Raw genomic sequence first — 22,354 nt, 5'->3', positions numbered from 1 at the left:
CGGCCCCGCCCACTACCCGTCCCGGCCCCGCCCACTACCCGGCCCCGCCCACTACCCGGCCCCCGCCCCACTACCGCGGCCCCGCCCACTACCCGGCCCCGCCCACTACCCGGCCCCGCCCACTACCCGGCCCCGCCCACTACCCTGGCCCCGCCCCCCAGTTGTCCAGGCAAAGCTCCATCCAAGGGACACAAACTTGCTGGCCCCGCCCAGTTGGTGCAGCAGCATCTATGGAGCGAAGGCCACTAGGCGACGTTTCGGGCTGAAACCCTTCCATCCACGTTTGCACAACACAGAAGGCCGACCCGGACCCAGTGTGGCCCGGCCCCCCAGTGTCCATGCCGGCCACTGCGGGGCCCGCCAACTCTCCCGCTTTCGGCCCACTACCCGCCCCGGAGCCCATTTCTCACGCCCTCACTACCACGACCCAGTTCTCCCCGCCCAGTACCAGACCCCGCAATTTACCCCTCCCGCCCCGCGTGTACCCGGGCCCCGATCACTACCGCCCCGCCTGCACATCCAACCCCAGCAGCCGGAGATGGAACTACCCGTCCCGGCCCCGCCCAAAACCTGGGGGGGCCCACTACCGGGGGGGCCCAATACCCGATGGCCCATAAATTAAGTATAAGTACGAGGCCTCAGTAGTGTGTTTAGATATTTTACAACCTGTTCCCAATATGCAATATACGGGTTTTCGACCCGTAACCCGAAAAACCGTGGGGTTTTTTTTCAATTCGATTTTGCGGGGTCGGGGCAGGCGAGCGGACCTGAGAACTGCGGCCAGTGCGAGTGTCCCGGGCCGTCGGAGGTGTCCGAACCGCCGCTACCGCGAGAGTTTCTGTGCCGAAAGGACAGACTCTCAAAGGGAGGTGGAGAGAGAGAGAGGGGAAGGGGACAGGGAGACAGTGGGGAGAGAGAGGGGGGGGGGGGGGGGGGGGGGGGGGGAGAGAGGGGGAGAGAGGGAGAGGGAGAGAGAGAGAGGAGGGAAGAGGGAGAGGGGGGAAAAGAGGTAGGGGAAGAAAGGGGAGAAAGGGGAGAGAGAGGGTGAGAGGGACGAAATAGGGAAGAGAGAGGGGGTGGAGAGGGTAGGAGAGAATGGAATAGAGAGGGGTGGTAAAAGAGAGAGGGGGAAGAGGGAGAGAGGAGGAAGGAGAGAGACGGGGGAAAGAGAGAGAGATGGGGGGAGGCAAAGAGAAAGAGGAGACAGAGACAGAGGAGAAAGAGAGAGGGGAGAGAGAGCCAGGGGGAGAGCGAGGTGGGAGGGAGATAAGGGGGAGAGAGAGGGAGAGAGAGGAGGAGAAAGGAGAGATGAGAGAGGAGGGGGAGAGAGAGAGAGAGAGAGAGAGAGAGAGGAGAGAGAGAGAGGGGAGGGAGAGAGGGGAGAGTGTGTAGAGGGGGAGATAGGCAGGGAGAAAGAGAGAGAGAGAGGGCAGAGAGAGGGGGACGCGGGGGGGAGAGAGAGATGGAGAGAGAGAGAGGGGGAGAGAGAGAAGAAAGAGGGGAGAGAGTTAGGGGAAAGGGGAGGGAGAGGAGAGGGGACGAGAGAGAGGGGGAGCGTGAGGTGGGACGGGGAGAGTGAGGTGGAAGAGAGAGAATGGGAGAGAGAGAGAGGAGAGGGAAGGGGAGAGAGGGGAGACGGGAGAGAGGGGGTGAGAGGAGAAACAGAGGGAGAGAGAGAGAGAGGGGAAAGAGAGATGGAGGGGAGAGAGAGAGGGGGGTTGAGAGGAGAGAGAGTGCATCCTGGAGGACAACCAGTGGCTGCTGGAAGTAAGTACCAAGCACTGGGTAGAAACGGTGGAAGATTGTGGACTTCAAATGGGGGTGGTTGGTGAAAGCATTCTGCTTGCCTGCTAGATTTTCACTTACGGTAACTGCAGGAAAAATGTTCCCGATGTTGGGGGCGTTCAGAACCATGGGTCACAGTTTAAGAATAAAGGGGGAGGCAGTTAGGACTGAGATGAGAACAAACTTTCTTCACACAGAGAGTTGTGAATCTGTGGAATTCTCTGCCACAGAAGGCAGTGCAGGCCAATTCACTGGATGTTTTCAAGAGAGAGTTACATTTAATTCTTGGGGCTAACAACATCAAGGGATATTGGGAAAAAATAGGAAAGAGGTACTGATTTTAGATGAATAGCCATGATCATATTGAATGGCAGTGCTGGCTCGAAGGGCCGATGGCCTATCCCTGCACCTATTTTCTATGTTTCTATGCTTGAGTATATGGCAATAAAACTCGATCACTTGATTTTGAAGCATTCATGCATGGTGGAGGTATAATGCAGTCATAGAGTGATACAGTGTGAAAACAGGCCTTTCGGTGCAACTTGCCGACACCCGCCAACATGTCCCAGCTACGCCACCTGCTTTTGGTCCATATCCCTCCAAACCTGTTCTATCCATGTAGCAGTCTAACTTTTTCTTAAATGTTGGGATGGTCCCTGCCTCAACTACCTCCTCTGGCAGCTTGTTCCATACACCCACCACCCTTTGTGTGGATAAAGTTACCCCTTAAAAATACAAAAAAAACTTTGAAATCATACTTCCGCAGGGCACTATAACATGATTTTAATACATCAAATTTCAAAAAGTTCCTACCCTTGGATGGGGGACCCCCTTCTTCCACACCCTCTCCCCACTCGGTTGCTCCACTCCCTCACCGGGTATCCAGAAGGCCAGTGGTCAGTGATTGCACAGCCTCCCCCCTTTCAAAAATGCTCCCCCCCCCCCCCCCCCCCCCCCCCCCACGTCGCTGTGCTCCCTCGGGCTTGGTCTCTCGCTATTTCTCACTCCCATCTCTCACCCAATGTTGACAGCCCTGCTCAATGTGAGATCCCGACTCCTGCAGGCGCCTGCCCCATTTTGCTGAAAGTTATGGTCAGGGATGGAGATTAAATAGGTGCAAATGAGTAGAAACTGATTTAGGAGGAAAAACACTCATATCGTTTAATTAAGATAACATTGGATAATTAATTGATCACTTCCACGAAAACAACAACATTCAAGCAAACTGCTTGAGAAGACTCCTGCGACATGAATCAGTGCCAGAGCACTGAAAGGCCCAGACAACGCCATCTCCGACCCTTGGGCTGTCCTGCAGGCAACTTCCCAGTTGAGGGGCACAGTTTGAGTCATGGAAACAATATCAATATTCCTACAACACGAGAGGAGATGATGAAATACTGGGCAGGAATATATTGGGAATCAACGGGATATTGGAAAGCTAGCGGAAACAGGGATTGAATAAACAGACCAATGTGGTCGGGATCATGGGATTGGGCACTGATTGAGATAGATAAACTTGGAATAACACTTGGGTTTTCTCCCTTTGGAGGGAAGGGTCAGTCGTCCAGCTGGCAGAGGAGGGCCACCCCCCGCAATACCCAGTGATCTGCCGGCAGCACAGTGGGAAGGTCAATGGCGATTACAAAGTTAGAGGAGAAGCCAGTGGTGGTGATGGAACCCGTTCGCCGAGAGGTCCTGTAGAGGGGACACTCGTAACGATGCTCCTCCAACTGGGAGTGCTCCACTTCCTCAAACCATTCCTCTTGGTTCCCAATCTAAAATAAGACAAATATTATTAAAAGCCGTGCTCAGATATTACACACTCTCACATAAAACATGACCAATAGTAAACATTCAAACTTCACAGACTAATAGTGAACACAGATACAAATTCGCTGAGAGCAGCAACATAACTAAACAAGGTGGTGAAGAAGGTGTTTGGCATACTTGCCATCATAGGTAAGGGTACTGAGTACAAGTTGGGATGTTGCAGTACAACTGTACAAGTCATTGGTGAGACCACATTTGCAGTCTGGTCACCCAGCTATAGGAAGGATGTCATTAAGCTGGAAAAGGTGCAGAAGAGATTCACCAGATATTACCTAGACCCAATAGACAATGGGTGCAGTAGGCCAGTCGGCTCTTCGATCCAGCACCGCCATTCAATGTGATCATGGCTGATCATCCCCACTCAAGAATTGAGTTATAGGAAGAGGCTTGGGACTTTTTTCCCTCAAACACAGGAGGCTGAGCAGAAGACAAGTAACCCTAACCCTAACCTTATAGATGTTTATAAAATCATGAATGGCCTAAATAAGATGAATGGCCATGGTTTTTCCCCCCCAGGGTAGTCGCAGATGGCATTTAACCCTGATAAGGTGGGGGGGGGGGAGGGAGGTCAAATCAGAGTAGGATATATGGTAGAGGAATAGGGACCTTGGTGTACAAATCTAAGGATCCCTGAAGGAGACAGCACAGGCAAGGGGTGCAGAAGGTCCCCCTGATGCTTGCTTTCGTTAGCCGCGGCATACAGTGCATTCTGAAAGTATTGAGACCCCATCACTTTTTCCACATTTTGTTATGTTACAGCCTTATTCTAAAATGGATTACATTCATTTTTTTTCTATCATCAATCTACACACAATACCCCATAATAAAAAAGTAAAAACAGGTGTTTAGAAATTTACACAAGTATTCAGACCCTTTGATATGCCACTCAAAATTAAGCTTCGGTGTATCCTGTATCCATTAATTATCCTTGAGATGTTTCTACAACTTCATTTGGTAAATTGATTGGACATGATTTGGAAAGGCACACACCTGGCTATATAAGTTCCCACAGATGACAGTGCATGTCACAGCAAAAACCAAGCCATGAAGACGAACGAATTGTCCGTAGACCTCCGAGACAGGATTGTGTCGAGACACAGATCTGGGGAAGGGTATAAAACAATTTCTGCAGCATTGCAGGTCCCGAAGAGCACAGTGGCCTCCGTCATTCTTAAATGGAAGAACTTTGGATCCACCAGGACTCTTCATAGAGCTGGCCACCCGCCCAAACTGAGCAATCGGGGGTGAAGGGCCTTGGTCAAGGAGGTGACCAAGAACCCGATGGTCACTCTGACAGAGCTCCAGAGTTTCTCTGTGGAGATGGGAGAACCTTCCAGAAGGACAACTATATCTGCAGCACTCCACCAATCAGGCCTTTATGGTAGAGTGGCCAGACGGAAGCCACTCCTCAGTAAAAGGCACATGACAGCCCGCTTGGAGTTTGCCAAAAGGCATGAGAAACAACATTCTCTGGTCTGATGAAACCAAGATTGAACTCTGGCCTGAATGCCAAGCATCACGTCTGGAGGAAACCAGGCACTGCTCATCTCCTGGCCAATACCATACCTACGGTGAAGCATGGTGGTGGCAGCATCATGCTGTGGGGATGTTTTTCAGTGGCAGGAACTGGGAGACTAGTCAGGATCGCGGGAAAGATGAACGGAGCAAAGTACAGAGAGATCTTTGATGAAAACCTGCTCCAGAACGTTCAGGACCTCAGACTGGGGCAGAGGTTCACCTTCCAACAGGACAACGACCCTAAGCACACAGCCAAGACAACTCAGGAGTGGCTTTGTGACAAGTCTGTGAATGTCCTTGAGTGGCCCAGCCAGAGGCCGGACTTGAACCCGATCGAACATCTCTGGAGGGACCTGAAAATAGCTGTGCATCGACACTCCCCATCCAACCTGACTGAGCTTGAGAGGATCTGCTGAGAAGAATGGGAGAAATTACCCAAATACAGGTGTGCCAAGCTTGTAGCATCATACCCAAGTAGACTTGAGGCTGTAATCGCTGCCAAAGGTGCCTCAACAAAGTACTGAGTAAAGGGTCTGAATACTTATGTAAATTTGATATTTCAGTTATTTATTTTTAATAACTTTGCAAACATTTTTAACCATGCATTTTTGCATTTTTATTATGGGGTATTGTGTGTAGATTGATGATTTAAATATTAATCCGTTTTAGAATAAGGCTGTAACGTAACAAAATGTGGAAAAAGTGAAGGGGTCTGAATACTTTCTGAATGCACTGTATGATATAAGAGCTATATTAATACGCTATAAAATTGTGGTTCGGTAGAGCTGGAATATCCTGTGCAGATCTGGTCATCACATGACAGGAAGAATGTGAAAAGGAAGCAGGAGTGGAGGTACACCAGGATGTTTAAGAAGGAACTGCAGATGCTGGAAAATTTGAAGGTACACAAAAAAGCTGGAGAAACTCAGCGGGTGCAGCAGCATCTATGGAGCGAAGGAAATAGGCAACGTTTTGGGCCGAAACCCTTCTTCAGACTGATCGGGGGTGGGGGGGCGGGACAAGAAAGGAAAAAGGAGGAGGAGCCCGAAGGCTGGTGGATGGGAGGAGACAGCAGGGGGACTGAGCAAGGGGAGGAGATAGCAAGGACTAACAAAATTGGGAGAATTCGATGCTCATGCCCCCAGGATGCAGACTCCCCAAGCGGAATATGAGGTGCTGTTCCTCCAATTTCCGGTGCTGCTCGCTGTGGCCATGGAGGAGACCCAGGACAGAGAGGTCGGAGACGGAGTGGGAGGGGGAGTTGAAGTGCTGAGCCACCGGGAGGTCAGCTTGGTTATTGCGGACCGAGCGGAGGTGTTCGGCGAAACAATCGCCCAACCTCCGCTTGGTCTCACCGATATAGATCTGCTGACATCTAGAGCAGCGGATGCAATAGATGAGGTTGGAGGAGATGCAGGTAAATCTCTGTCGCACCTGGAACGACTGCTTGGGTCCTTGAACGGAGTCGAGGGGGGAGGTAAAGGGACAAGTGTTGCATTTCTTGCGGTTGCAAGGGAAAGTGCCAGGGGAGGGGGTGGTACGAGAGGGAAGGGAAGAATTGACAAGGGAGTTATGGAGGGAGCGGTCTTTGCGGAAGGCAGATATGGGGTGAGATGGGAAGATGTGGCGAGTGGTGGGGTCACGTTGGAGGTGGCGAAACTGACGGAGGATTACTTTTTGTATATGACGGCTGGTGGGGTGAAAGGTGAGGACTAGGGGGACTCTGCCCTTGTTGCGAGTGGGGGGATGGGGAGAGAGAGCAGTGTTGCGGGGTATGGAAGAGACCCTGGTGAGAGCCTTATCTATGGTGGAGGAGGGGAACCCCCGTTTCCTGAATAATGAGGCCATTTCAGATGTCCTGGTGTGGAACGTCTCATCCGTGGAGCAGAAGCGGCGTAGACGGAGGAATTGGGAGTAGGGGATGGAGTCCTTACAGGAAGCAGGGTGGGAAGAAGTGTAGTCCAGATAGCCATGGGAGTCAGTGGGTTTATAGTGGATGTTGCCTGGGAATGAGCGTTTCAGTTATGACACTATAAACTGCGGAGACGTAGTACATTTTCCATGGAGCGGAGGAAGCTTAGTGGGATCTGACAGACAGGGCAGGCCTTAAGCCGATTGGACCGATTGTTCCCAATTGGGCCCCGCGCCTAAGGGGAGCCCCGCGCTAATGTTCCGTATTTCGTACGGAAATATACGAATTCGCTTTGTTAAATAAAGATTTAAAAAAAAACATTTGCTATACGGATTTTTTCGTAAAACAAACATGGATAACAGCCACTGCATGGCCATCAGACACAATCGATTTGTTAACTACTACTGTTAGCACTTGTTAACAGCCAGTAGTTAACAAGTAGTTATACAATGTGTCATCAATGCATCGATCCACATTCCTCAGTAAATGTAATTGTGTTTTGAACAAGTATTAATGACGCGGCGTTCCTTTGAATAAAATTCATGCACCGTCATTAATACTTGGAGGAATGTAGATCGATGCATTGATGAATTTCTTAAAACTCACCATCATGATTTAGGGATCCGGACCAAACATCCTATAGCAGGGGCTTCTTGGTTTGCAGATTAGTCATTCACCTAACGACCCACGTTGTGTCTCTCTGTCTTTTGCTCTCTCCCCTCTCTCTCTCTCTCACGCTCTCTCTCTCCCGCTCCCCATCTGGTCTCTCTCTAGCTCTCTCACTCCCTCTCTCTCACCCTGTCGCCTCGGCATTCCCGGAATCATTTACGTTTTGCGGTAGACAAAAATGCTGGAGAAACTCAGCAGGTGAGGCAGTATCTATGGAGCAAAGGAAATAGGCAACGTTTCGGGCCAAAACCTTTCTTCAGACCTGGCCCGAAACGTTGGTTATTTCCTTCGCTCCATCGATGCTGCCTCACCTGCTGAGTTTCTCCAGTGTTTTTGTCTACCTTCGATTTTCCAGCATCTGCAGCTCCTTCTAAGACGTTTTGATGTGCCGGCTGCATCTGCAGTTCCTTTCCGTTGGGGGGGGGGGGGGGGGGGGGGGGGTTGGGGGAGAGTCCTGGCCCATGGCGGCTCCTGGTCCATTCCCTCCGCGGGTGCCGCCTTGCGTGTAAATATAAATGGGTTTGATGTTCATGGTGGAGGCGGTGTGTCAAAGGGTCTGTTTCTGAATCGTACAACTTTCTACCACTGACTCATGCAAGTGAGGTTCTTTAGAAGGTGCGGTGCTTGGTTTGGGAGAAGGATTCTCCAAGAGTAACCTGACACCTGTTGTGAGCAGCTTCGTATGTGCTCAGGTTCCTCTTAATTCAGATCTATCGTTGCAGATCCTGGACCCGTCCCATGCATGATCAAACTTTCTATTACAGAAATGTCAAAGTTCAATGTAAGCCTCACCTTGACCGGCAGGAAGTGGACTGGAGGAACGCTGCTGAACCTTTGGCCAACTTCGGAGTCCTTCAGAGTCTTTGCATTGGGATCCCAACAAGCACCGTCCAAGAAAAGTCCAAATAACACAGCCCCCTCTACTGGAGCATCACTGCCCTGCATGCAGAACAACACTTGAAGGCAACTGTGCAGAACAGTATGCATCATTCCCGTTATAGTGAAGAAAGCGAATGGTATGTTGGCTTTCATTGCAAAAGGATTTGAGTCTAGGAGCAGGGAGGTTCTACTGCAGTAGTACAGGGTCTTGGTGAGACCACACCTGGAGTATTGCGTACAGTTTTGGTCTCCAAATCTGAGGAAGGACATTCTTGCCATGAAGGGAGTACAGAGAAGATTCACCAGACTGATTTCTGGGATGTCAGGACTTTCATATGAGGAAAGACTGGATAGACTCGGTTTGTACTCGCTAGAATTTAGAAGATTGAGGGGGGATCTTATAGAAACTTACAAAATTCTTAAGGGGTTGGACAGGCTAGATGCAGGAAGATTGTTCCTGATCTTGGAAAAAGTCCAGAACAAGGGGTCACAGTTTAAGGATAAGGGGGAAATATTTTAGGACCGAGATAAGAAAAACATTTTTCACACAGAGAGTGGTGAATCTCTGGAATTCTCTGCCACAGAAGGCAGTTGAAGCCAGTTCATTGGCTATATTTAAGATGGAGTTAGATGTGGCCCTTGTGGCTAAAGGGATCAGGGAGTATGGAGAGAAGGCAGGTGCAGGATACTGAGTTGGATGATCAGCCATGATCATATTGAATGGCGGTGCAGGCTCGAAGGGCCGAATGGCCTACTCCTGCACCTATTTTCTATGTTTCTATACACCATCCATCGCCTGGGATCGTGCCTCATATCCACCCGGGGAATCTCTGTATCTATCCTCATCAGGTCTGCTCTGTGGGGTAGGGTTGTCAGTGGTTATGTGGTGAAGGCAGGTGAATGGGTTATTGAGCCAAATGGCTTAATTCCACTCCTATGAACATAAACTATGCTCATCCATTCACCACCCAGGGCATTTCTTCATGTCACTACCAGGATCCTGCCTCGTATACACCCAGGGAACCTCTCTCCATATCCTGGTCAGAATCTCTCTCCCTATCCTGGTCAGAACTCTGCCCTATAAACACCATCCACCACCTGGGACATCTCCCTGTGTCCCCATCAGGAACCTGTCCTGTGTATATCACCCACCACCCGTGGCATCTCTCATTACCCAGGGCATCTCACTGCTTGTCCCTGTCAGGACTCCACCCCATATATAAACCCATCATCATGTAGGTGGGTGCCCACTGGTCTCTCTCCATGCTGGACAGTTCTACGTTTCCATGACCTAGTGAGATGTCTGGACCAGTTTCACAAATCAGTGGTGTGATGTTACATTCCCACCCCTACCTGAAAGTTGTCGGTCCCGATATTGAGGTGACACATCGTGCTCAGATAATCCTCAGTATTCTCATTGAAAGGCAGGATGTGGAAATGGAAGTTGATGGAATCCACAGACATGCCGTGCTTGCGGGCGTGGTTCTGTAACACAGCCGTCAAGAACCCTGCAACGGATGGTCATTGGTTTCAACCAGGCCGAGAACTTCACTTCGACAACTCACCCTACCGAGCATTTAAAAACGATTCACTGGAGATCTCAGTCCGGTGGTCAACATCCTCTCCTGGGGACAATGTCTTGTCCAGGGTCAACGTCCTGTACTGGAGTCAACAACTTGCCCTGGGGTCAACATCTTGTCCGGGAGTCATTGCCCAGTCCGGGGGTCGACTACCAGTTCAGGAATCACATCCTGTCTGTCCAGTACACAGGTCTATGGCCAGTCTAGGGGTCAATGCCCAGTCCACAGGTCAATACCCAATCTGGAGTCAATACCCCATCAGGGGTCAATGCCCAGGCCACAGGTCAATGCCCAGTTCATAGGTCAATGTCCAGTCTGGGGTCATTGCCCAGTCCCTATCCCGGTACAGGTGTGCAGGACCCAGTCCCAGACCCGGACTCCCAGTAAGAATATCCATCCCCAGATGCAGTACCTGTGTCAGTGCCTTACCCTGTGGAAAGAAGAATGCTGAGAGCCAGAAGGCAGATGGGTCCACATCGCAGATCTGCCGTGTTGGCCTCTTCTGGGATGCATTCTTGTCAATTCTGTGGTGATTTGGAGAGGGATAGGACATCTGAACCACACAGAGAACATTGACGCAGTTCAAAGTACAGTTCTACCAATATTTATGGGACTAAAGGGCAGCATAGTGCCGCAGCGGTAATGGTACTGCCTCACAGTGACAGAGACCCGTGTTCAATCCTGTCCTCACGTGCTGTCTGTGTGGAGTTTGCACCTTCTCCCAATGACAACATAGGTGTCCTCTGGGTGCTCCGGTTTCCTCCCACATCCCAAAGACGTGCAAGTTTGTAGGTTAATTGGCCTCTGTAAATTGTCCCCAGTGCTAGGGTAGAATGAGTGTATGGGCAATTTACAGAGGCCAATCAACATACAAACTCGCATGTCTTTGGGATGTGGGATAAAACAGGAGCACCCGGAGGAAACCTACGTGGTCATTGGGAGCACATTCTGCACTTCCTTATCATCCCTGCTGGGTTACCAATAGCAGGCCTGCATGGTGGCACAGCAGTAGAGCTGTTGACTCACAGCACCAGGGACCCGGGTTCGATCTGGTGCTGTATGATTATGGTGCTGTCTATGTGGAATTTGCATGTTCTCCCTGTGACTGCGTGGGTTTCCTTCTGGTGTTCCGGTTTCCTCCCACATTCCAAAGACGTACAGGTTTGCATGTCAATTTGTCCCTGTAAATTGTCCCTAGTGTGTATGATGCGAATGTGGGATAACATGGAACTAATGGACTGGTGATCAATGGTCGGCAGGGACTTGGTGGTCTGAAGGGCTTGTTTCCACGCTGTATCTCCAAACTAAACTAAACTGATGAATGACTGGAGCCAGGCTGTTTGACCCTGTGTGGCTGGGGCTACTCGCTTGCTGTGGGCCAGGACCGGTCAGTGTCCCAAGGAGAGGATTATGTACTTGGAGAGACAGGGAGCTGCAGGACTAGGGAATTTGTGGATCTGCACTGAAGCGCAGGATACTAGCACCCCGTTCCTGAAAATAGACTCTGGATCTCATCATCCTTACCTGTGCTGAGCGCCTGCCACAAACTGTGCTGACCAGTTCTTGAAGAAGTTCACACGGAGAATAAAGTCATCAATCCATGAGCCAAGAGGCTTGCATGAGTCGTATGAATGGAGCTGGGTGGAAGGATACACAGTGGTGAGTGCCTGTGGCTGACAGTTTATCTATTTGTACTGAAGCCTGTTCTGGCCCCATCACTTGAGAATCATCTGACTTCCTGTGATTCTCGCAGCAGGGGAACGATACTAAAAATACAGCTCAGCACCGAAAAGTGTAAGCAGCTATAGTTCCATGAGTGGCAAATTACATTAATTATGCTGCAAGCATCACATGGAATCTGGAACGCGCTGCCTTCATGGGGACTGGAAGAAGATACCTTCACCACATTTAATTAGTGTCTGGACAAGCACCCCAATTGGCTAAGCATAGAAAAATATGGACCAAGTGTTGGGAAAGGGGATTAGTGGTCATGTTACTGGTTTGATATCCAGGAATCTGGGACTGCTGATCCCGAAACTGACCATGAGCCAGTACCATCTGCACACTGGTTCATTCCTGTCAATGTTCTCAAGATACTTTACTGGGCAGCAGAGTAGCAGACTCTGATCGCCCTGCTACAGCGAGGATGTTATTGGGAGGATGTCATTAAATGACCATTTGCCTGGATGGCATGTAGAACAATGTTTTTCCACTGTATCTCAGTACACCCAAACAATATATCAGTGTCAAACAACAAATAGTGTAAAACAGATTTATGATGAAGGCTTGATTTATACGGGAAGGCTGTGCAGGCTGGGACTATGTTTCCAAGATGTGTTGAGGGGTGAGGGGTGAACTGATGGTGGTTTATAAAATCACGATGGACTTTGACAGGGTGAATAGTCGTAGTCTTTTCCCCAGGGTAGGGGAGCCTGAAACTAGAGGGCATGGGTTTAAGTTGAGAAGGGAAGATATTTTCCACACAGAGGGTGGTACATATATGGAATGCGCTTTTCAGAGGAGCTGGTTGAAGTGGGTACAAATATGTGCATGGATAGGTAAGGTTTAGAAAGATATGGTCCATGCACTGGCAAGTTAGGCAAATTGTTTGGCCTTGACGGGTTAGGCTGAAGGGCCTCTTTCCATGCTGTAGAGCTCCAGGACCCATGGCTACACCCTTTCTCTGCAACTTAAAACAGGGTCACTTTCTAGCTTTTCCAACATATGACGAAAGGTCACCAACATGAAACATTTACTCCATTTTTCTCTCCATAGGTGATGTTTGACCTGTTGGGGAAAAGTAGAACTCATTAGGGACGACATGGGCACTTTCTGCTTGGAACCAGAATGAACAGGTGAGGCCCTAAATTAATACTTGTCATCAGTAGTCACAAGGGAAACAGGCTTTGTCATTAAGGCTTAGTTATGTTTGGGGTTGAGGATCAGGAACCAATTAAGGCAAGTTGCTTGTCTGTTTTTCTAAAATTCTGTCTGGATGTTTATGTTTTGAAGCAACATGGCTGTTCTAATCTGAGGAAAGACATTCTTGCCATAGAGGGACTAAAGAGAAGGTTCACCAGACTGATTCCTGGGATTTCAGGACTTTCATAGGAACAAAGACTGGATAGACTCGGCTTGTACTCGCTAGAATTTAGCAGATTGAAGGGGGATCTTATAGAAACGTACAAAATTCTTAAGTGGTTGGACAGGCCAGATGCAGGAAGATTGTTCCCGATGTTGGGGAAGTCCAGAACAAGGGGTCACAGTTTAAGGATAAGGGGGAAATCTTTTAGGACTGAGATGAGAAAAAAAAAATTTACACAGAGAGTTGTGAATCTCTGGAATTCTCTGCCACAGAATGTAGTTGAGGCCAGTTCATTGGCTATATTTAAGAGGGAGTTAGATGTGGCCCTTGTGGCTAAAGGGATCAGGGGGTATGGAGAGAAAGCAGGTACGGGATACTGAGTTGGATGATCAGCCATGATCATATTGAATGGCGATCCAGGCTCAAAGGGCTGAATGGCCTACTCCTGCACCTATTTTCTATGTTTCTATCTATGTTTTTATGTTCTTGTTGTCTGGTCTTGAACCCCTGGGTCTGTCTGCTCCTCATCCATCATCCACATCATCTCACAGGCAAGCACACCGCCTCACCTGCCAAAGCTTCGGCATCCTCATGTTGAGGAAGGAGTTGTATATCTCGTCCAGAGTATCGGTTAGAATGATCTTTCCCTTCACCCCTTGACACAGGGATCGCAGTGAGGATCTAATCACCTGCAGCAGCTGGTTGAAGCATCCGATCTCATGCCGCAAGACTGTCAGCAGTGCCGAGTTTGCCAAACCATCAAACCCTGGTGAAGATGAAGGGAGAGGACAGCTGATGAAACAGTAACACTGTAGAAGGAAGGCATTGGGGAAGGAAAAGAGTAACTCCTCCTGGGCCAGTGACATACAGAACAGAGGGGAGTGGACCGATGGACCACTTTACAAAGTGCCATGGTTCTCTTTGTTACCCTCGTAAGAGTCTTGCAAGTGGAGGTCATGACTGATGAGAGCATGAGTGAGAATAGCCAGTCAACTACTGATTTAGTTTAGCTCAGTTATACCGAGTGGAAACAGGCCCTTCGGCCCACCTAGTCCATGCCGCCCATTGATGACCAGCAGACCAGTTCCATATTATCCCACTTTGGCATCCTACACACTAGGGGCAATTTACAGAGGCACTTAACCTACAAACCTGCACAACCTTGGGATATGGGAGGAAACCGGAGCACCCGGAGGAAACCAACGCAGTTACAGGGAGAACGTGCAAACTCCACACAGACAGCACCGTGGTCAGGGTTTAACCCGGGTCTCTGGTGCTGTGAGGCAGCAGTTCTACTGCTGTATCACTGTGTGCCCTGCTACAGGGATGGTTAGGAAGCATACTGTATGCTGCGGAGCTCAACTCTGAAATACTAGGTAGGAGAACTGGCAACTGGGAGCCCAGCACACCTTGGGACATTGGTATCCAACCTCTCAAAATCCTTCAGGATCTTATGTGTCAATCCCTCACTCCTCAAAACTCCAGTGGATACTGTCCAACCTTTCCTCATAAGGCAAGCCTTTGCCCGCTACCAGCATCAACACAGTAAACCTTCTCTGAACTGCTTCTCTCACCTTTACAACCTAGACACGTGGAAATGCAGGGAGATGGATCATGTGCAGTCAGAGGGAAAGAGTTTAACGGCATCATGTTTGGCATGGACATGGTGGGAAGAAGGGTCTATTCCTGTGCTGTACTATTCCATCTTTCCAACAGTAAGAAGACTGAATGGATAGGTGAATGTGCAGTGTATTTTACCCAGAGTTGGGGAAACAACACCACAGGGACATACGTTTAAGATGAGAGTGGAAAGATTTGCTAGGAACCTAAGGGAAAGCTTTTTCACACGGAGGGTGGTGGGTGTATGGAGCCAGCTGCCAGAGGAGGTAGTTGAAGCAGGTACAATAACAACATTTAAATGATGTTTGGACATATTTTTTAAATTGGAAAGGTTTAGTGGGATATGGGCCAAATGCGAACAGGGTGGGACTAGTGTAGATGGTGCATCTTGGTCAGCATGAGCAAGTTGGGGCTTGTTCCCGTGCAGTGCGAGTCTACGACTAAGACTGTAAATAATAGTCCAGATATGATCTCAGCATTGCCCCATATAATGGAAGTGCAAGCTGCCTCATTTTGTGTTCAATCTTTCAGCAATAAACAATAATATTTGTGAAGGTTTCCTAATTACTTGTTTTTACTACACACTAGCCTCGGGTGAATAATGTAGTTGGAACTCAGATCCCTCTGCATATCAGAGCTCAAGAATCCTTCATCATTGAGATAAAAAGCATCTTTTATTTTTCTCGCCACAGTGGGCGATTTCCCGCGTTTCCGCATTATCTTTCATTTGACAGATCTTTGTCCATTTTTCTCTGGAGTATCAGAGGTTGTGGGGGGGATCTGATTGAAATATAAAACATCATGAGAGGTATAGAGAGGAGATAGTCAGGGTGGAAATGTCAAAGACAAGTTGGGATGCCATGTTACAGTTGTACAAGACAGTGAGACAGACCACCCAATGGAGTATTGTGTGTGATTCTGGTCACCCTGATATAGGACACAGGTCATTAAACTGAAAAGGGTGCAGGAAAGATTAACCAGGGTGCTCCAGGACTTGAGGAGTTGAGTTATAGGATAGGCTGGATGTTCTACCTTGAAATGTAGGCTGAGGGGTGACTTTGTAGCATATATAAAATCATGAAGGGCGTTTAGCAGGTGAATGGTTACAGTGCTTTTCCCAGGGTAGGGAAGTCTAGAATTAGATGGCATAAGTTTGGGGTGAGAGGGGGAAAGTTTTAAAAGGGATCCAAGAGGCAGTTTCTTCAAGCAGATGGTGGTGCTTGGTTTGTGAACAGCTCCATCCAGGACTATCACACAAGCCAACCTCCCTTCTATTGATTCCATTTATACGTCACACTGCCTCAGCAAGGCCAGCAGCATAATCAAGGGCGAGTCACACCCTGGCCACTCCCTCTTCCCCCTCTTCCATCCGGCAAAAGGTACAGAAGTGTGAAAACGCACACCTCCAGATTCATGGACAGTTTCTTCTCAGCTGTTATCAGGCACCTGAATCATCCTACCACAACCAGAGAGCAATGCTGAACTTGTATCTACCTCGGACTATCATTTGACTGGACTTTGCTGGCTTTACCTTGCACTGAATGTTATTCCCTTATCACTGTAAATGGATCGATTGTAATCATATATTGCCTTTCTGCTGACTGGTTAGTACGCAACAAAAGGCTTTTCACTCTTCCTCGGTATATGTGATAATAAACTAAACTGTAACTGTACATATATGGAATCATCTATATATGATGATATATCGTCATATATAGATGAGGCTTTAGTGGTGGATACATTGGCAACCACTAAATCCATGTACATTGATGGGTACATGGATCGGAAAGGTTCAGAGGTATATGGGTAAACACAGGTAAATGGAACTAGGTGAGCTATAAAACTTTGTCGGCATGGGTGCGTTGTGCTGAATGGGCTGTTTCCGTGCTGTGTGACTCTGTCACTTGATGTCAAGTGACTTGTACTCCATCAGCTTCTGAGAATTCCACACATTTGCCCAGGTTTCCAGGTGAAGAGATCACTCCTCGTCTCATTGCTAAATGTCTTACTCCATCTCCTGCAACTTTGTCCCCCCACCAGATCACGCCCCTGCCCCAGCCGGGGGAAACTTCCACCCAGTGTCCAGCGTGACCAGCCCTGTTGGAATTTTTGTTTGTAAGAAAATAATGTCACCGTGTGTTAGCACTTTGCATGCGTGACAATAAAAGCACAATTAAACCATTGATATATTTTAGCTGTTGTCACGGGTGAAGGTGAGGGTGGCACCCGTGAGGAGGACACAAGGCACAGTCTCACCTTTGACAGACTCCACGTATGCTGCCCAGTTGGGGGACGCCAGCAAATGAGCTAGGTCCATGACATTGCTCTCTGATCCATCAATACCCTCCACTGTCTTACGGAGCCTCCTAAGGATTCCTTCTGCTTTCTCCAACACTATTTCATCCTGGGTACGATGCTCTCTAAAAATTACAAGCAGAGTCTGGAAACAGTCTGGTCTGGTTTGGAGATTCAATTAAGGGGTAAAAGGTCAGTAATGGGAACACTGGTCCATTATGTTCAGTCATGGGGATGTTGGTTCATCTTTATTTGTTTATGGGGCACCGGTAAGGCTGCAATACCGGTATCGCAATGTTTAAGAAGCATTTGGACAGGTACACGGATAAGAAAAGTTTGGAGGGATATGGGCCAAACGCAGGGCAGGTTACGGGAGTAATTAAGTATGATGTTGAAAGATAAAATGGGCAAGTGTAGATGGGGCAGGTTGGTCGGCGTGGGCATGTTCGGCCGAAGGTCCTGTTTCCACACTGTATGACTGATGCTTACTAATTGTCCATGAAAGGAGATGATTCAGAGGTGGACATTTAGTCGTACATCAAACTGACCCAGTAAGGATGGTAGATCTCCTTCCTTGAAGGCCATTTGTGAACCTGATGGTATTTTACAGTGGTCCCTGCTACTGTAATTGTGTAAACTGCTAACTAGCATTGTGGGGTTTGAACTTGTGCCTCTGTTTCTGGATAGTCCTATCATTTAATGGTAATGGTATTGGGCCCTGTGGTTAATGATCAGTAACAGGCTCACCAGCTAATAGTCAGTATTATTGGGTTGCCATTTAATATTTGATAACAGAGACATTAGTTAATAGTCAGCAATTGGCCAATGGTTTGTGACTGTCAACAAGGGCACCAGTTAATGGTCATAGCAGGGGCAAAGGTTTGTGGATAGTGAATAGAATTGGGGGCAGTGGAGGAAAGAACAAGTGGGAAGTCCTGTGAAAGGGTTGGTTAGTAATTAAGGATGATGTTGAAGGATAAAATGAGCAATAATGGAATAAACATATACAGAGATGATGGGCTATGTAGAATCTCTGGCTGTACTTGTTGAACGTGCAGGGTCCAGAGATGAGGTGATGCACCTTGGGCTTCACCGTGTAGCAGGCCGGGAAACAAGAGGACGGGGATGGAATGGGATGGAGAACGTGTCGATGATAGGAGAATGTGATTACACGGATACAAAGTAGTAGCCTTTTTGCAAAGCCTTCACCAATCTGTGATCTGGTGGATTGGTTAGGATTTACCCTACTGAGAGAGGCTTCACACTTTTTATTGATTTGCAATTGCTGAGCTGGGCAGAGTGGGCTCGGAAGTCATGTGGGGCTGTGCTGAAAGTGATGCTGGGCCACCAGCCTGTCTGTTGCGGTGGAGGGGCAGGGACCTGGTGAGGTGGGCTGCGGCTGACCTGAAAGCGTGCACATCACTGCTAAGCCTGGGCTCTGTGCTCTTGACGGTGGCCATGAACTCCTTAGCCTGGCTCTCCAGATAAGCCTTCTCAGCGTTGGAGTGCATGCCAAACAGGTCCGCAGAGTCAGTGGTGGGCAGAGATTCCATGTACTCTATGCACTCGGGCAGGCTCATGTCCTCTGTGATGATCGTGTAAACCTGGCACAATCACAGCAAGGACAGAAGATTAGGCTATAAGTGAATTATTTCTAACTCATGCCGTCCCATTCACCCATCACTTGGCTCACTCCTAATTAAATTAAGCCTTCATTTTAAAATCCTAGTTCTCAAGAACCCACTCATCCCGCCCTCCTGTTCACGTCCTCCTCCAGGCTTCTGACCTCTGTACTCCTTCAGTTCTGGCCTCTACCTGCCGTGCCGTCAGCTTCCCTAAAACATTCCACCTTCAGTCCTGTTGTCCTTGAGCCCCACTGACTCCCCCAGGACTTTGGTCATCTGCTGCAATAAACCTCGCACGGCTCTGAGGCAAGTGTTTATCTCCTTGTGCTGGGTCAGAGGCCGTTGTTGTTCCACCATTCAATGAGTGATGCCGGTCTACATGTTAACCCTATCACATCTCCAATATTTGGCCTTGCCTGACACGCATCAATTCCCACTGTGAAGCCCCAATACCTTGTGTGGGAGAAAGTCACAATTGTGCCAATAGTCTACTTGAGATGATGGTCCAAGTCTGGATGCCTGTAGTTGAAGATACCACTTTTCCCCCCATGTACTCTTTTATTCGGGGTACTGATTGGGGATGATCAGCCATGATCACATTGAATGGCGGTGCTGGCTCGAAGGGCTGAATGGCCTACTCCAGCACCTATTGTCTATTCATACTAAATCCAATTCAATCACCCTTCCATCATCTGGGCTGGGTGGAACTCTCCATCACAACGTAACTCTTTCATCCCCGCTTGTGAAGTTGTCCTTCTGGAGGCAGGAGGTGAGGCAGTTGCTCCAGTCTGGTGCAGCTACAATAATCCTGGGCCGAGCTCTGGATCCAGGACCTTACAGCCGCAGCGATGCACAGTCACTGCCGGTGACACAGGGGGCGGATGTTAAATCCCAGTTACCCCGATCATGTTACAGTGCTGACGGGGGTGCTGAGTCTTTAGTCCTCAGTCTTTAGGCTTTAGACTTTAGAGACAGGCCTTTCGGCCCTCTGTGTCTGCATCGCCCAGCGATCACCCGGTACACTAGCACTATGCTACACACGAGGGACAATTTACTTTTCTTTCACGGAGCCAATTAACCTACAAACCTGAGCGTCTTTGGAGTGTGGAAGGAAGCCGGAGCACCTGGAGGAAACCCACGCGGTCACAGGGAGAATGTACAAACGGTGTAAGTACAGCAGCCGTGGTCAGGATGAAACGTGGGTCTCTGGTGCTGTAAGGCAGCAACTCTACAGCTGCGCCAACATGCCGCCACAGTCCCGGGGGTGGGTGACAGATGACGTGCCCCTGATGGGTGTAGCTGAGCTGTCCCCAGTCACTGGACGGAGAGACATCTGACCGGCCCCAGCCTCCGGGGGTGGGTGATCGCTGACCTGCTTCTGGCGGGGGCAACTGAAGTGTCTCAGTTCCTATGGATGGACGATGTTTGACCTCCCAGCAGAGCTGTTGGGATGACTCTGGCAGTGGGGCTGGGGCTGGTTGGGGAGGGGGGCTTACCTGGTCGGTGGAGAAGCTGAAGTTTTCCTGCATGATGGCTGGCCTATAGAACCTGCTGAGCATGCCATTGAGGCACCGGCGATCCCAGTAGTCAGTGACACGGCCTCCGTACACCACCTCCCCGATCAGGTAACGTAGGGCTATCCACGGGATCTCTGTTTCACCCTGGAGTAGTATCTCCATATTCAGAATGGCCACCTAGGGGAGAGACAGGCAGGGGAGAGAAATGGTGAGATGGGCAGACAACAGTGCATCATCGGGTGCCAGTTGTGTGCCAATTCCAATTGGGACCCCCGGCAAGGGTTGGCCACTGAACCCTCCAGCTTCCTGAACGAAAACCAAACTCAACCCTCTCCAACCTCTCTCACAGCCTTTCACCCACAGACACCACTCCATCAACTAGCTGCTGCTGTCCACCACTGCCTGAGTAATGGAAGCTCTAGCTGCCTTCAAAGTCTACCTCATAGCCTTGCTTGAAGAGTGAAACCTGTGCAACATGTTAACATATGCATTCAATGTGTCTCTCTATCATGTGTGTGTGTGTGTGTGTGTGTGTGTGTGTGTCTCTCTCTGTCGTGTGTGTGTGTGTGTCTCTCTGCCATTGTATGTGTGTGTGTTTGTCCTTTGTTGTGTGTGTGTGTGTGTGTGTGTGTGTGTGTGTGTATGTCTCTCTGTGTGTTTGTGTGTGTGTGTGTGTGTGTGTGTGTGTGTGTGTGTGTGTGTGTGGTGTGATGTGTGTGTGTGTCTCTCTCTGTCGTGTGTGTGTGTCTCTCTGCCATTGTGTGCGTGTGTGATGTGTGTGTGTGTCTCTCTCTGTCGTGTGTGTGTGTGTGTGTGTGTGTGTGTGTCTCTGTCGTGTGTGTGTCATTGTCAGTGACTGTCATGTCCAGTATACATACCAGCTTCCCACCCCTTCCTCCCCCCTCTTCCATTGACTGCGTCTGCACTTCACGATGCCAGCATAATCAAGGACCCTCATGGCCCGCCCGGTCATTCCCTATTCTCCTCTCTCATGTCAGACAGAAGACACAAAAGTTTGAAAGTACGTTCAGGAACAGTTTCTTTGCTGCTGTTATCAGACGATTGAACGAACCTCTCATAAATAAAGCTTGTATTCCAAATCTCCCAATCCACCTCATTGCAACATTTGCACCTTTTAAAAAAAAATCTGCACTTTCTCTATAAGTGCAACAATATGATGAACAAACAGTTTCTCCTTTTGTACTACTTGTTGCACATGTACAGTTTGATTGTACTCATGTATGATTTACCTGGATGCAAAACAAAGTTTTTCACTATATCTCAGTACAGGTGACAAATATAAATAAACCAATACTAGTAACCATTTTCTCCACATCCAACCAGTTGAACCCTGTCAGATAATCAATAAATGCTGGAAACCTGAAATAAAAACAGGAAATGCTGGAAGCACTCAGCAAGTGTGGAGGGAGAGAGTTAATGTCTCAAGTTGACCCAGTGAGAACTTTAAAAGTTTCAATGTGATTTGCTCCCATCCTTCCAGTCATCAAACAGACTATACATGATTACAATCAAGCCGTCCACAGTGTACAGATACAGGATACAGGGTATGATATTTAGTGCAAGATAAAATCCAGTAAAGTCTGATTAAAGATAGTTTGAAGATCTCCAATGAGGTAGATGGGAGGTCAGGACCACTGTCTAATTGGTGAGAGGACAATTCAGTTGCCTGATAACAGCTGGGAAGAAACTGTCCCTGAATCTGGACGTACCTTATGTACCTCTTGCCTGATGGGAAAGGGGAGAAGAGGAGAAGAGGCAGTGACTGGTCATTATGCTGGTGGCCTGGCTGAGGTAGTGTGAAGTGTAGAGTCCATGGAAGGAAGGTTAATTTGTGTGATGGTCTGGGCTATGTCCAAACCTCTGTGGTCTTGGATGGAACAGTTCCCAAACCATGCTGTGAAGCATCCCGGTAAAATGTAGAGGTTCCGGGTCCCAGTCACTTGATTTGTAAGATCACTATCCCCGGACGTTCTGACAATGCCTGCTTCCCTCTTGTGAGCACTTCCATGAACGTGCCT

General features: G+C 48.9%; 1 protein-coding gene across 1 annotated transcript in view; it reads right to left on the bottom strand.

Annotated features, from left to right (window-relative positions):
• Positions 1-2,931: 2,931 nt before the first annotated feature.
• Positions 2,932-22,354, bottom strand: part of LOC129697686 (dynein axonemal heavy chain 6-like) — a 415,092-nt gene continuing 395,669 nt past the window's right edge. The window contains exons 78-86 of the mRNA XM_055636395.1: positions 20,295-20,492; positions 18,578-18,777; positions 17,135-17,298; positions 13,828-14,024; positions 11,698-11,810; positions 10,603-10,697; positions 9,947-10,101; positions 8,507-8,653; positions 2,932-3,560 (exon numbers count right to left, since the gene is read on the bottom strand). Of these exons, the coding sequence (XP_055492370.1) occupies positions 3,342-3,560; positions 8,507-8,653; positions 9,947-10,101; positions 10,603-10,697; positions 11,698-11,810; positions 13,828-14,024; positions 17,135-17,298; positions 18,578-18,777; positions 20,295-20,492 (1,488 nt within the window). The 3' untranslated portion in view covers positions 2,932-3,341. The remainder of the gene's footprint in view (positions 3,561-8,506; positions 8,654-9,946; positions 10,102-10,602; positions 10,698-11,697; positions 11,811-13,827; positions 14,025-17,134; positions 17,299-18,577; positions 18,778-20,294; positions 20,493-22,354) is intronic.

The sequence above is a fragment of the Leucoraja erinacea genome, chromosome 5 (assembly GCF_028641065.1).
Source record: "Leucoraja erinacea ecotype New England chromosome 5, Leri_hhj_1, whole genome shotgun sequence".
NCBI classification, from domain to species: domain Eukaryota; kingdom Metazoa; phylum Chordata; class Chondrichthyes; order Rajiformes; family Rajidae; genus Leucoraja; species Leucoraja erinaceus.
The sequence above is the reverse complement of the archived record's forward strand: the minus strand, read 5'-3'. Positions and strand labels throughout refer to the sequence as shown.